Source organism: Engystomops pustulosus, chromosome 6, assembly GCF_040894005.1.
Source record: "Engystomops pustulosus chromosome 6, aEngPut4.maternal, whole genome shotgun sequence".
Classification (NCBI taxonomy): domain Eukaryota; kingdom Metazoa; phylum Chordata; class Amphibia; order Anura; family Leptodactylidae; genus Engystomops; species Engystomops pustulosus.
In genome coordinates this window covers 168,928,205-168,944,254 of record NC_092416.1, presented here as the reverse complement: position 1 = coordinate 168,944,254, position 16,050 = coordinate 168,928,205, and the positions used below count along the sequence as shown (strand labels likewise).

Genomic DNA, 16,050 nt, shown 5'->3' with positions numbered 1-16,050 from the left:
GCGATCCTTTGGCATATCTCGTTTGGAGGAGGTACCGAAGACTAGAATTTCCTGGAGTTACTCAGAAGCCGGGAGCAAGTAAATTTGGGTTCTTTTTGACACCACTGCATCACGCCTCAAGGTGTTTCCTAGAATTCCTGGAAAACCCCATTTAATATGGAAGCCCGTAAGTGATATATAGGATATAGTTGTTAGTAGGTAGAGGAGTCCAAAATAAAGTACCGGTATTAGGACAATTAGTCTCCTTCCTCCACCTCTTCATATAGTGCGCCTTTCTATGACGTCGTCGCTGCCTTTCTATGACGTCGTTGCTGCCTTTCTATGACGTCGCTGCTGCCTTTCTATGACATCGTTGCTGCCTTTCTATGACATCGTTGCTGCCTTTCTATGACGTCGTTGCTGCCTTTCTATGACGTCGTTGCTGCCTTTCTATGACGTCGTTGCTGCCTTTCTATGACGTCGTTGCTGCCTTTCTATGACGTCGTTGCTGCCTTTCTATGACGTCGTTGCTGCCTTTCTATGACGTCGTCGCTGCCTTTCTATGACGTCGTCGCTGCCTTTCTATGACATCGTTGCTGCCTTTCTATGACGTCGCTGCTGCCTTTCTATGACATCGTTGCTGCCTTTCTATGACGTCGTTGCTGCCTTTCTATGACATCGTTGCTGCCTTTCTATGACGTCGCTGCTGCCTTTCTATGACATCGTTGCTGCCTTTCTATGACATCGTTGCTGCCTTTCTATGACGTCGTTGCTGCCTTTCTATGACGTCGTTGCTGCCTTTCTATGACGTCGTTGCTGCCTTTCTATGACGTCGTTGCTGCCTTTCTATGACGTCGTTGCTGCCTTTCTATGACGTCGTTGCTGCCTTTCTATGACGTCGTCGCTGCCTTTCTATGACGTCGTCGCTGCCTTTCTATGACGTCGCTGCTGCCTTTCTATGACGTCGCTGCTGCCTTTCTATGACGTCGTCGCTGCCTTTCTATGACGTCGTCGCTGCCTTTCTATGACGTCGTCGCTGCCTTTCTATGACGTCGTCGCTGCCTTTCTATGACGTCGTCGCTGCCTTTCTATGACGTCGTCGCTGCCTTTCTATGACGTCGTTGCTGCCTTTCTATGACGTCGTCGCTGCCTTTCTATGACGTCGTTGCTGCCTTTCTATGACGTCGTTGCTGCCTTTCTATGACGTCGTCGCTGCCTTTCTATGACGTCGTCGCTGCCTTTCTATGACGTCGCTGCTGCCTTTCTATGACGTCGCTGCTGCCTTTCTATGACGTCGTCGCTGCCTTTCTATGACGTCGTCGCTGCCTTTCTATGACGTCGTCGCTGCCTTTCTATGACGTCGTCGCTGCCTTTCTATGACGTCGTCGCTGCCTTTCTATGACGTCGTTGCTGCCTTTCTATGACGTCGTTGCTGCCTTTCTATGACGTCGTCGCTGCCTTTCTATGACGTCGTCGCTGCCTTTCTATGACGTCGTCGCTGCCTTTCTATGACGTCGTCGCTGCCTTTCTATGACGTCGTCGCTGCCTTTCTATGACGTCGTCGCTGCCTTTCTATGACGTCGTCGCTGCCTTTCTATGACGTCGTCGCTGCCTTTCTATGACGTCGTCGCTGCCTTTCTATGACGTCGTCGCTGCCTTTCTATGACGTCGTCGCTGCCTTTCTATGACGTCGTCGCTGCCTTTCTATGACGTCGTCGCTGCCTTTCTATGACGTCGTCGCTGCCTTTCTATGACGTCGTCGCTGCCTTTCTATGACGTCGTCGCTGCCTTTCTATGACGTCGTCGCTGCCTTTCTATGACGTCGTCGCTGCCTTTCTATGACGTCGTCGCTGCCTTTCTATGACGTCGTCGCTGCCTTTCTATGACGTCGTCGCTGCCTTTCTATGACGTCGTCGCTGCCTTTCTATGACGTCATTGCTCTACACAAATCTCTGCTGCTTCCTGACACTCGCCTCCTCGGTGTATGAGAAATTTAATGATTTCCTCTCTCCACAGGTTCATGAACCACAGAGCCCCGGCGAACAGCCGCTATAAACCCACCTGCTACGAACATGCTGCCAACTGCTACACACATGCAGTAAGTAGATGCCTTAAAAAATGTATGGGAAACTTAAGACCACCCTTAAAATACATCAATCCTTACCCCCTGCTTGTAATTTTTTGGGTCATTTACCTGCCATGTCAAGTCCCATTCACTCGAATGATGAACATGATGTCACCTGTCTGGTTAGTGGTGGAAGTTGGAACCCCAGAAACCGGATTTGGAAGACTATTCCCCTATTGCTCCCACAGACTGGCATGGGCTAAAGTATTATAATGGGGGTGGCTGATCGGTAAAGTGGGTGTTGCTTTTGTAGGTGGCTGGACATCTCCTTTAATTCACCGCATTAAATGATCTACTTGACCATAATCCGTTTCCCGGAGGGGATAAGATAATCTAGATATAGGTAATGTTTTAAAGGGAACCTGTCATCATGTTTTCCCCATTAAACCTAATGACAGGTTCCCATAGAAGTCTCCTCCCTCTTCCCCATTCAGTTTGTATTCTAAAAATTCATAGCCCGTATCTTTATTTAATCAATTAATTTAAAAAAAAAGGAGCTGCCATCTTGCCCAAAGACTCATCGAGTCACAAGGGGCGGGTTTACTCTTCCCCCAAGTCTCTCTCAGCTCCCACATTTCCCCCCTCCCTCAAGAACAAGGAAGGGGGGAATGAGGGAGACGAGTGACTCTCTGAAGAGAAATTTCTGAGGGAGGGGGTAGAGAAGGAGCTGAGGGAGGAGTTGGAGAAAACATACCCCCACAGTGACCCCACAGCTACATTTTTTAGGAGCCACCATCGATGGCTTGAGAAGGTTGGACGTCCTTCTATCCTGGTCGTGGATACTTAATAATAACTTATTGTCCACCCACAAACCAGAATCATTTTTATAGACTGGAGTCTTGATGCCTTCTCCGGGAAGTTTCAGTAGTATTTTCAGTCACATTGTAAAAAAAATAAGTTATGAGGCGCTTCGTCTACGACCTTTGCAGAAGATTTGGCTCGTGGCCGACCTGGACCTGAGAGGAAATAATAAACTGGCTCGTTGAGGTTCTCGAGCGCGGCCTTTTCACTAGAAAGTTTCTCAAGCGTTTCTGTGTGAAGGGTGAAAATTCTTGTGATCTTTTTTTTATTCGGCTTTGACTAAAGCATCAAAAAAGGGGAGTTTTTAAAACTGGTCAAGTTCGAGACAACTTCGCCATAATTTGCTTCAGGTTCATCAAGTGTCGCCTGATGTTTAAAGATGCACCAAATTTTTCAAAGGGAACCTGGAAGCCATTTTGGGACTAATGGACCATTAGCGTGCGATGCCTTTATAGGGTTATGATTTAGGGTCTCCAACATATTTAGCGTTCCCGCAATTCCGAGAAATCTAGGTGGAGAGATGTAGGCTCTCGTAGGCCGAAGGTAAATAGCCACAGTGTTCTTGGTTAGACTTGTAACCAAATATCCAAAGCGTGTGTAATGAAGAGAGGTCTACCTTGACTTTGTCCAGCGCACGTGTCAGAGGTCTCATGTGGACCCATATTGGTGGACCATCACCACCTTACTACCTGGTTTTATATAAGATGTAGCAAAGGGCCAGAGTTCAAGGACATGTATGACCAGGATGAAGGATTGTAAACCAATCACACTGACATATTGGTGTGTGCCCCCTCTATCAGGACCTGCTCTTTTTTTTAGTTTCATATGCTCTGGTTTTTACAAAAAAAGTCTTTTAAAATTATGCAAATAATCCCAAGGGGCTCGGGGCTGCATTTGTGTTTAATGGAGCCTGGAGCCCCTCAGGTTCATTTGTATTATGTTTAAGGACTCTTTTTTTTTTTTTTTCTTTCTTTCTTAAAAACGAGGGCATGAGAAGCTAGCCTGAGGGGGCGCACACCAGTTTATCAGTGTACTTGGTTTACAATCCTTCATCCTGGTTGTAAATATCCTTTAAGCTAAATATGTTTGAGACCCCAATTCCCAGCTGTAAAAGCTATAGTGGTAATGCAGTGGTCCTAAATACCCCGACAATTTCCTTTGCCCACCTGTCAGTTTGGTCCAGCAAACCCACTCTTTGCGCTTGTAGGATTTACCAGACCGAACCTACAACCACTGAACTGAGGATGTCCGTTCAGTTCAGTGATTCTATTTTCAGTCCAGTAAATCCTGCAATCGCACAGAGCAAGTTTGTTGGACATGAAAAATTATGCAATGATTCCAATATACTTTCTATATCAATTCCTCACAGTTTTCTAGATCTCTGCTTGCTGTCATTCTAGAGGAAGCTTCTATGTTTACTTCCAGTGGATAGAAATCTGACCATGGTCACACAGGTGCACGGCTCATTATAACACACAGCTCTGATTACTCTGATACTAATGAGCCGTGCACCTGTGTGACCAGGGTCAGATTTCTATCCACTGGAAGTAAAAATAGAAGCTTCCTCTAGAATGACAGCAAGCAGAGATCTAGAAAACCGTGAGGAATTGATACAGAATGTATATTGGAAAATTGTATAACTTTTCATTACACAAACATTATCAATTATTTGCTGAAATGGGAATACCCCTCTAAGACACCTCTGTCCCTACATGTTACTCGATTTTCTACGCCACGCATCTAGTGGGGTGGGATTGTGAAGATTTACGCAACTTTTAAAATTTTGCCATAGTCAAAATCCAGAGTACACCAGGTGAAAAGTGTTTACTTTCCAAAAATGAAGTCAGCACCCATAAAAATAGTCACATATGCAAAAATAAGCCCAAAAACACACAAAAGTCAATTTTTTTTAAGGTCAGAATTCTGATGAATGCATCTTATGAAGTGGTGTGTAATCTTGTGACCCACAGCTGACACTCAGTAGTTAAAAAAATTTACTACAAAAAGTCTGGACCTAAACCATGACAGCGCCGCAACCCCCCCAGCCTCCTCCCCCCTCCCTCCCCCGCCACTTCCTACCCTGTTGTTGTGTTTGCATACGGATAATAAACATGACCATAAATCTTCTCTGCGGTCGCACCACAGCCAGGAGGAACATTTAGTAATTGCATTGGCGCACTTCAAGTCCTCGCTACTATTGCTAAAAGTTTCCTTCTCGCTGTAAATAATTAAACAAGATTTGCACGCGTCGTTTCATTCATTTCTTGTAAGCTCCATCATTGGGAGTTTGTTTGCAGCTCAAATGCTGCACCTTAATACGCCGAAGGAAAATTCCACTCCTAAAATAATGCGCCATTTATAAGAGGTGAGGTCCGAATGGAGAATCTGTATCAAGACCCCCGACTACAATGGATCATTTAAGGTGATACGAGAGATGTTCGGACTACTGGGCTGAGGTACAAGAATTCCCCTGCACCCCTTCAGGTTATTTTTATGAAATACAAACCCTGAAATAATCACAATTACTGGCGCTTAGTTACTTAATTATTATGCTTAGTGGGGGAAAGGGGGGGGAGTGGGCCGGTGCAGGGCGTTCCTTCCGCGCATCTGTGCAGTACCGTACAGCTAGCGAAATTTTAGAATTGTGCGATGGCGCCATTGCCCCACCAAAAACATCTAGAGACCGGAGCCTTCTGATGTATCCAATGGTGGCAGAGGTGCGGGGCGTTCATCACACAGCGACGTACAATAAATCCCCCTCCTATATCTCCTCATCAACATAGGTCTACTTGATGTAAAGTTTCATTGCAGGGGTTTTTCTTTCCATCTCTTTCCTATTCCCGCCATTTGGGTCCCCTCTTTGCTCTACTTCCTGGTGTTTCCAAACACATAGGAATTGTTCAGCCAGTCACTGGCTAAAGCAAGGACCTTCAGCACCCAGTGATTGCCTAGGACAGTGATGGCAAACCTTTTAGACATTGAGTGCCCAATCTACAAACAAAACCCACATATTTCTTGCAACGTGCCAATGCGACAATTTAAGCAGTAACTTATTACTCCCTGCTCTTTCACAGGTTTAAATTGTATAGGCACCTGAGGTCACCAATACAGTAGAAAGAAGGAGAGGAATTTTGGATTATCATTGTAGCTTCCTTCTAGGGTCCTGGGCTGCCTGGGAGTGCAAGAGGCCTTGAGTCCTGTCTGCCGATTTCTGCGCTGGGGTGATGGCGAGGGTGCCCATAGAGAGGGCTCGTGCCATAGTTCGCAACCACTGGCCTAGGAATAGAGATGAATGGTCCCGATGTCCACATTAGGGTGTGGTTTTGCAACCTGGACACTGGACCAGATTGACACCCCTCGCAACGAGCCTCATCTCAGAAGACATCTCCAAGCACTTCCTGCGTGTCGGAAGATAACAGGAAGTGGACGGTGGAGACAACAGGAAGTGGATCGGGAAACGCACACTTTTCATGTGTGTGTTCTGTGCGTGATTTTGACATGCAGGACTTGCACTGAACACTGACCCATTGGGGGGAGATTTATCATAAGTGTCTAAGAGCAGAACTGTTCTAGTTGCCCATGGCAACCAATCAGAGCTCAGCTTACATTTTCCAACAGGTTTTTATAATATTATAGCAGATTATAGCTAAATTGCCCCCGTTGTATTCAATGGCTTTTATCAGACATGCGTTTTTTTTTGTCATGCACACTCCTGTAACTCTAATAATGTGATACTTTTACAAGTAATGCTCTTAAAAATTGCTGTAAAGGTCTATGGGGACACGACAAAAATCAACGGAGCGGTGAAAACCGCATAGCACTTACATGCATCTCAGAGTGCAGTGCGCTTTCACTGATCCATTGCCATAGAAAAGATAAACCACAGATATCCGTCTTTATTCCTGCACGTCATATCCATTTGATACGCAGTAAAAACTAATGAAATTGAACAAACTAATTTTGATTCTAAAAACTGATTTTCACTGACCAAACCTTGATCACAATCTTATGAGATTCTGCCACGCTTGTGTCAAAGGGGCTGGAGAAACCTTTAGTCTCGGCCATTGGCGGAGCCCTGATAAAGCATTTTTTATGTACACGAAATCCCTTTTTTATATGTGGCCAGATTATAAAAGCTTACAACTCCAACAACTAAATTCGGTGACTGACCATATGTACTAAATGGGGGACACCATACACCGATGTATGAAGAACGTCCCACAACGCCAGATACCTCCAGAAGCTCTGGCCTCGCAACTTATCTGGCAGGTGGCTCGCACAGGCGTACATTTTTATGTAGATTTTGGAAGCTATATCCAATGTGCAGGTAAGGAACGTTCCTCGTTGACCCACTCCACCGGCGGTCATGCCCCCTTCCCACCTTTCCCCGCCCACTTGGCGTGGGGGTAATGTAAAGGGGGAATAATCACAGTTGTTGACGATTTGCTAGTAATTGCAATTATTTCAGCACTTTTTCACCAGAAAACTGGATTTAAGTCCTATTAAATCTCTGCCATGGACACTTGATGAAGGACGGCCAATATTTCTGAGAACCTCCTTCCACAAAAGAGTCATTCGTAGACCAAAGATCTTTGCTCCACGAGAATCTATTAGTCTTGTTCACTCATTGTTCCAATTTGTGGGACCTTTTTACAGCTTCATATATTTATAATTCTGACCCAGTTACTCTCAGAACTTGTACAGGGTTCCTCAAGGATGTCAAGTTCTTGGATCTTGGTCATACTGGTGCCTAGGTTGTATCTCTTGGCCTACTAGTCGTTTTACATGAGACTTTCTACGTGTGATGACAAACTGTCTTGAAGGTCTTTCACTGACCAGACTTTTCCTTGGATGGCTTTTCCTAGAAAGATGGTTCCTCCTTTGATAAATTCAGACCGGTATGACTGCCTTGGTGGTGGTCCACCAGGTGATCGTTCAACCTACCTCTTTTAGTGGGCACTTCCTTACAGTCTTCCCATCCTAATGATACCGCTAGAACCAGGATTGGCTTATCAGTGACCTGGACCTCATGCTGCATGGACTACGATAAGAAGCTCCATCCCCTAGTGTTGTATGAGAAATAAATAGGACTCCATAAAGTGGGACTGACTCCCGAAAAAGATGAGATAAATAGGTGGAGATCTCTGCTCAGCCTCTGCTTCACTTCTCAGGATGTCATACATTGCATTTCTATATATAGCACCTCAGATGACATCAACACGTGTCCCTCATCTCCGAATCTAATAAACGCCAACCAGGAGTACAATGAGTGCTTTCTGTACTGATCGGAAATCTCACTTAATAGCCCGTCTGTTAAAAGCATGTGGAAGATAGTTGTTCCTCTTCCTGAAGAACACGTTGAAAATTATGTCCAATCTACAGAATGTGTTAGAGCATGCAGATACAGTACATGTACAATCTGCTCAGCTCCTGCTGCTCTATAACATGTTGCCTGCAGATAGGACACTATGTACAATCCACTCAGCTCCTCCTGCTCTATAACATGCTGCCTACAGATAGGACACTATATACAAACTGCTCAGCTCCTCCTGCTCTAAAACATGCTGCCTGTAGATAGGACACTATGTACAATCTGCTCAGCTCCTCCTGCTGTATAACATGCTGCCTGCAGATAGGACACTATGTACAATCTGCTCAGCTCCTCCTGCTCTATGACACGCTGCATATAGATAGGACACTATGTACAATGTGCTCAGCTCCTCCTGCTCTATAACACGCTGCCTGCAGATAGGACACTATGTACAATCTGCTCAGCTCCTCCTGCTCTATAACATGCTGCCTGTAGATAGGACACTATGTACAATCTGCTCAGCTCCTCCTGCTCTATAACATGCTGCATATAGATAGGACACTATGTACAATCTGCTCAGCTCCTCCTGCTCTAAAACATGCTGCCTGTAGATAGGACACTATGTACAATCTGCTCAGCTCCTCCTGCTGTATAACATGCTGCCTGCAGATAGGACACTATGTACAATCTGCTCAGCTCCTCCTGCTCTGACACGCTGCATATAGATAGGACACTATGTACAATGTGCTCAGCTCCTCCTGCTCTATAACACGCTGCCTGCAGATAGGACACTATGTACAATCTGCTCAGCTCCTCCTGCTCTATAACATGCTGCCTGTAGATAGGACACTATGTACAATCTGCTCAGCTCCTCCTGCTCTATAACATGCTGCATATAGATAGGACACTATGTACAATCTGCTCAGCTCCTCCTGCTCTATAACATGCTGCCTGCAGATAGGACACTATGTACAATCTGCTCAGCTCCTCCTGCTCTATAACATGCTGCCTGCAGATAGGACACTATGTACAATCTGCTCAGCTCCTCCTGCTCTATAACATGCTGCCTGCAGATAGGACACTATGTACAATCTGCTCAGCTCCTCCTGCTCTATAACATGCTGCCTGCAGATAGGACACTATGTACAATCTCCTCAGCTCCTCCTGCTCTATAACATGCTGCATATAGATAGGACACTATGTACAATGTGCTCAGCTCCCCCTGCTCTATAACACGCTGCCTGCAGATAGGACACTATGTACAATCTGTTCAGCTCCTCTTGCTCTATAACCTGCTACCTGCAGATAGGACACTATGTACAATCTGCTCAGCTCCTCCTGCTCTATAACATGCTGCCTGCAGATAGGACACTATGTACAATCTGCTCAGCTCCTCCTGCTCTATAACATGCTGCCTGCAGATAGGACACTATGTACAATCTGTTCAGCTCCCCCTGTTCTATAACCTGCTGCCTACAGATAGGACACTATTAGAGATGAGCGAACATGCTCGTCCGAGCTTGATGCTCGGTCGAGCATTAGGGTACTCGAAACTGCTCGTTACTCGGACGAATACTTCGCCCGCTCGAGAAAATGGCAGCTCCCGCCGTTTTGCTTTTTGGCGGCCAGAAACAGAGCCAATCACAAGCCAGGAGACTCTGCACTCCACCCAGCATGACGTGGTACCCTTACACGTCGATAGCAGTGGTTGGCTGGCCAGATCAGGTGACCCTGGGATAGACTAGCCGCTGGCCGCGCTGCTCGGATCATTCTGTCTCTGGATGCCGCTAGGGAGAGAGCTGCTGCTGGTCAGGGAAAGCGTTAGGGTGTTCTATTAGCTTACTGTTAGGCAGGAGTGATTCTCAAAGAACCCAACAGCCCTTCTTAGGGCTACAATAACGTTCTACTTTTTTTATTTTAATTTGCATCTTTTACCATTTTGTGAGGAATTAGCAGGGGGACTTGCTACCGTTGTGTTTAGCTCTTAGTGGCACACATATCCATAGCAAAGACCGAAGTGGGAAAATTCAGTAGGGGTTGGATTTCTATTAGGCACTAACTCAGTGTCATCTCATCTGGCATAGTAGTGTGCTTCCTTTGATACTTGGCTAGAAAATAGCCATAGGAGAATACAAACAGCTTCTTGAAGCCTACAGTAGCGTTCTATATATTTGATTTCTGGTTGATCTGCTGGTGGCTTTAGTTTCTGCAGTGCATGTACTTGCCAATTCTGAGCAATTTGTAGTGAGACTTGCGACCGCTGTGTTCTGCGCTTAGTGGCGCACATATCCATAGCAAAGGCTGAAGTGGGAAAATTCAGTAGGGGTTGGATTTCTATTAGGCAATAACTCAGTGTCATCTCATCTGGCATAGTAGTGTGCTTCCTTTGATACTTGGCTAGAAAATAGCCATAGCAATAGGATAGGATTGTTTGGTTCTAAAAACTCAAAAAAAAACAAAAAACACAAAAAAAAACAAAAAACACAAAAAAACACAAAAAAAAACAAAAAAAAGTAAAAAAAAAAAAAAAAGTTATAACTCTCATTTTAAAAATGTTTAACCCCAGGGCTAGGGGTAGAGGACGAGGGCGGGGACGTGGGCGTCCAACTACTGCAGGGGTCAGAGGCCGTGGTCCTGGGCGGGGTGAGACACCACCTGCTGATGAGGGAGCAGGGGAACGCCGCAGAGCTACACTCCCTAGGTTCATGTCTGAAGTTACTGGGACTCGTGGTAGAGCACTGTTGAGGCCAGAACAGTGCGAACAGGTGATGTCGTGGATTGCTGACAATGCTTCGAGCAATTTGTCCACCACCAGTCAGTCTTCCACGCAGTCCACCCATGTCACCGAAATCCCCACTCCTCCAGCTCCTGCACCTCAGCCTCCTCCCCCCCAGTCTGCCCCCTCCCAGGAAAATTTGCCATTTGAACCGGCATACTCTGAGGAACTGTTTTCTGGACCCTTCCCACAGTCACAAACCACTTGTCCGGTTGCTGCTGAGCAATTTTCCGATGCCCAGGTTTTCCACCAGTCACAGTCTGTGGGTGATGATGACCTTCTTGACGTAGTGGAAGTGTGTAAAGAGGTGTCCGACGATGAGGAGACACGGTTGTCAGACAGTGGGGAAGTTGTTGTCAGGGCAGGAAGTCCGAGGGGGGAGCAGACTGAGGGATCGGAGGATGATGAGGTGACAGACCCAAGCTGGGTTGAGAGGCCGGGTGAACACAGTGCTTCTGAGACGGAGGAGAGTCCTCGACCTGAACAGGTTGGAAGAGGCAGTGGTGGGGCCAGACGGAGAGGCAGGGCCAGAGCTGGTGCATCAGCGCCACTGTCAACTAGTGAAGCTCCCGTGGTGAGGGCTCTTGCGGCGAGGGCTAGATCTTCAGAAGTGTGGAGGTTCTTTAAGGAAACACCGGATGACCGACGGACTGTGGTGTGCAACATTTGCCAAACCAGGCTCAGCAGGGGTTCCACCACTACTAGCTTAACTACCACCAGTATGCGCAGGCATATGAATGCTAAGCACCCCACTCAGTGGCAACAAGCCCGTTCACCTCCGGCCGTGCACACCACTGCTCCTTCCCCTGTGTCAGCTGCTAGTCAGCCCCCTGCCCAGGACCCTGGCCCAAAAACCCCATCGTCGCCTCCACGATCCTCCACAGCATCCACCAGCGTTCAGCTCTCCATACCCCAGACGCTGGAGCGGAAACGCAAATATAGTGCAACCCACCCGCACGCCCAAGCCCTTAATGTGCACATCTCCAGATTGCTTAGCCTGGAGATGCTGCCCTATAGGCTAGTAGAGACCGAGGCCTTTCGCAACCTCATGGCGGCGGCCGCCCCTCGGTATTCGGTCCCCAGCCGCCACTACTTTTCCCGATGTGCCGTCCCAGCCCTGCACCAGCACGTGTCAGACAACATCATCCGTGCCCTGACCAACGCCGTTTCTGACAAGGTCCACCTGACCACGGACACGTGGACGAGTGCTGCCGGGCAGGGCCACTATATATCGCTGACGGCACATTGGGTTAACTTGGTGGAGGCTGGGACCGAGTCTGACCCTGCGGCTGGTCATATACTGCCGACGCCGAGGATTGCGGGGCCTACCTCGGTCCAGGTGTTTCAGGCCTACTATGCCTCCTCCTCCTCCCACCCCTCCTCCACCTCCTCCTCCGAACTACCATCCGTGGGCACGGCGCCATCAGTCGGTAGCTCTAGGCACAGCAGCAGTGCCGTCGCTAAGCGACAGCAGGCGGTGCTCAAACTGCTGAGCCTAGGCGACAAAAGGCACACCGCCCAAGAGCTATTACAGGGCATCACGGCGCAGACTGATCTGTGGCTGGCACCGCTGAACCTCAAGCCGGGAATGGTTGTGTGTGACAACGGCCGTAACCTGGTGGCGGCTCTGCAACTCGGCAGACTGACACATGTGCCATGCCTGGCCCATGTGTTAAATCTGATAGTGCAGCGTTTCCTCAAGACATACCCCAATCTGTCTGATTTGCTCACGAAGGTGCGCCGCATCTGTGCGCATTTCAGGAAGTCCAGCCCAGATGCTGCCACTCTCAGGGCAGCGCAGCGCCGCCTCCAACTGCCCGCTCACCGACTGTTGTGCGACGTGCCCACGAGGTGGAATTCAACACTGACCATGTTATCCAGAGTTTACCAGCAGCGCAGAGCGATTGTAGACTGCCAGATGTCAACTTCCACCAGAACTGGTAGTCAGGTCAGTCAGCTTCCTCAAGTCTACAATGAGGAGTGGACGTGGATGTCTGATATCTGTCAGGTGCTGAGTAACTTTGAGGAGTCAACACAGATGGTCAGTGGCGATGCCGCCATCATCAGCCTCACCATCCCGCTGCTTGGCCTGTTGAAAAACTCTCTGGTCAGCATGAAGTCGGAAGCTTTGCGCTCCTCACAAGAGACGGGGGAAGAATATTCCCTTGTTGATAGCCAAAGCACCCTGAGGTCTGTTTCTCAGCGCATATCGGAGGAGGTGGAGGTGGAGGAGGATGAGGAGGAAGAGGAGGAGAATGTTGGCGAGACACAAGAGGGGACCATTGTTGAGTCCTTCACTGTTCAGCGTGTATGGGCAGAAGAAGAGGAGTTGGAGGAGTTGGAGGAGGAGGAAATGGACAGTCAGGCCAGTGAGGGGAGTGAATTCTTACGCGTTGGTACTCTGGCGCATATGGCAGATTTCATGCTAGGCTGCCTATCCCGTGACCCTCGCGTTCAAAGAATTTATTCCAGCACCGATTACTGGGTGTTCACTCTCCTGGACCCACGGTACAAGCAAAATCTTGCCACTCTCATCCCTGCAGAGGAAAGGAGTGTGAGAATGCATGAATACCAGCAGGCCCTGGTGCACAAGCTGAAACAGTATTTCCCTTCTGACAGCGCTAGCGGCAGAGTGCGTAGTTCTGCGGGACAAGTAGCGAGGGAGAGTAGGCGAGCAGGCAGCTTGTCCAGCACTGGCAAGGGTACGCTTTACAAGGCTTTTGCCAGCTTTATGTCACCCCAGCAAGACACTGTCACCTGTCCCCAGTCTCGGCAGAGTAGGGCTGATCTTTACAGAAAGATGGTGAGGGAGTACGTAGCTGACCATACCATCGTCCTAAATGATCACACAGCTCCCTACAACTACTGGGTTTCAAAGCTGGACATGTGGCACGAACTGGCGCTGTACGCCTTGGAGGTTCTTGCCTGCCCTGCCGCTAGCGTCTTGTCCGAGCGGGTTTTCAGTGCAGCTGGTGGCATCATCACCGATAAGCGTACACGCCTGTCGACTGACAGCGCTGACAGGCTGACGCTTATTAAAATGAATAAAGGCTGGATTTCTCAGAATTTCCAATCTCCACCAGGTGAAGGAAGCTCAACCTGAATAATTGATCCACTCCTCCTCCTCCTCCTCATTTTCCTCCTTCTCCTCCTCTTTGTACAGTAAAGCAGAGGAAAATGGCTATTTTTTGACAGGGCCCACTGGCTCTTGCTATACTTCATGCATTTAATTTTTCTGGAGGGCCACCTACCCGGTCCTCTGTTTGAAACAATTTTTGTGAGTGCCACATACAGGCACTCAATCTATTCCATTTTTCTGGAGGGCCACCTACCCGGTCCTCTGGTTTGAACAATTTTTGGGACTGCCACATACAGGCACTCAATCTATTCCATTTTTCTGGAGGGCCACCTACCCGGTCCTCTGGTTTGAACAATTTTTGGGACTGCCACATACAGGCACTCAATCTATTCCATTTTACTGGAGGGCCACCTACCTGCTCCTCTGGTTTGAAAAATGTTTGGGACTGCCACATACAGGCACTATCCAAATTAAATTGTCTCCATAGCAGCCTCCACACGTTGTCTCCATTGCTACCTCCAAAAGTCGTCCATATAGCTGCCTCCATACATCGTCCCTTTATCAAACGAGGTGTGTCAGGCAGAAATTTGGGTTGTTTTCATGGATTCCACATCAAAGTTGTTAACTTTGTCGCCACCCTGCTGTGTTATCCACAAAATATACTGGCAAACTTTTACCATTTAGGGATATTATTTCAGCGCTTCTTGCGCATCTGTTTACATTCCCCTCACCCGGCATATCCTAAACTTATAAGAACGCTACTACACTTGATCTTATACAAAAGTGCTGTTTGGGGAGTAGCCTAGAGACAGGGGCTTGGATTTGCGAAAGCTCGCCTGGCAGCGGAGCGCCAGCTCCATGCGCATCATGCGCTTCTTGCGCATCTGTTTACATTCCCCTCACCCGGCATATCCTAAACTTATAAGAACGCTACTACACTTGATCTTATACAAAAGTGCTGTTTGGGGAGTAGCCTAGAGACAGGGGCTTGGATTGGCGAAAGCTCGTCTGGCAGCGGAGCGCCAGCTCCATCCCAAGATCCAACTAACATAGTTTTAACTGCAGCACCTTTAATCTACTACTAGTTCACTGCCTCCATACATGGTCCCCTTATCAAACGAGCTGTGTCAGGCAGAATTTTGGGTTGTTTTCATGGCTTCCATGTTAACTTTGTCGCCACCCTGCTGTGTAATCCACAAAATATACTGGCAAACTTTTATCATGTACCGATATTATTTGAGCACTTCTTGCTCACCTCCTTTGGTTCCTCTCTGCCACCCATTGGTTTGAAGCCTGAGTCCATTTAGGGTATGTCGCCATGCCACTCTCTAGCCTGCTGCCGCTGCCTCTGCATGCCGTCCCCTATAGTGTCAGGGTCAATTATTGCATGTTTTAGATACTATCTAGCTTCATTCTGTCACTCTGTCATGGCCATGCTGTTGCCCATAATTTTGGCATAATGGTGCGATTAAGCAGCCTCAGAGGCATCCATGCATGCTGCCCCTGCTGTTTCCTGTCCATTTCCGTGGTGTTTCCATCCTTTTCTGAGGTTTCCAGGTGTTTGGCCAAGCTTCCCTGTGCAGAGCCTTGGTCCCCTTGAAAAATGCTCGAGTCTCCCATTGACTTCAATGGGGTTCGTTATTCGAGACGAGCACTCGAGCATCGGGAAAAGTTCGTCTCGAATAACGAGTACCCGAGCATTTTAGTGTTCGCTCATCTCTAGACACTATGTCACTGCACAGAGTTTGGTTGTAGTCTGTTACTATGGAGATGCGTGAATCTGAATAGGAAGATAGAAGGTTCATCACCAGGAACTATTGCAGCGCTTGCTTTATTGTTTTCTTCTAGTTTTATGGTGTGTGATTATGGGCACTGCCTTGCTGCACCTTGCAGTGTTGGTTCAGCAGAAATGGAGCTTATATTTATAATTTGCCATAAAACGTGAAATCAGGAAATTGCTTTTCACAAAACTAATTAGA

At 47.7% G+C, this 16,050-nt stretch overlaps 1 protein-coding gene across 3 annotated transcripts in view; it reads left to right on the top strand.

The window, feature by feature from the left end:
• The window catches only part of MMD (monocyte to macrophage differentiation associated), an 86,664-nt gene that overhangs the window by 55,325 nt on the left and 15,289 nt on the right, over positions 1 to 16,050 (top strand). For all 3 annotated transcript variants that reach the window (XM_072112305.1, XM_072112304.1, XM_072112307.1), the window contains exon 2: positions 1,996 to 2,077. In XM_072112305.1, the coding sequence (XP_071968406.1) occupies positions 1,996 to 2,077 (82 nt within the window). The remainder of the gene's footprint in view (positions 1 to 1,995; positions 2,078 to 16,050) is intronic.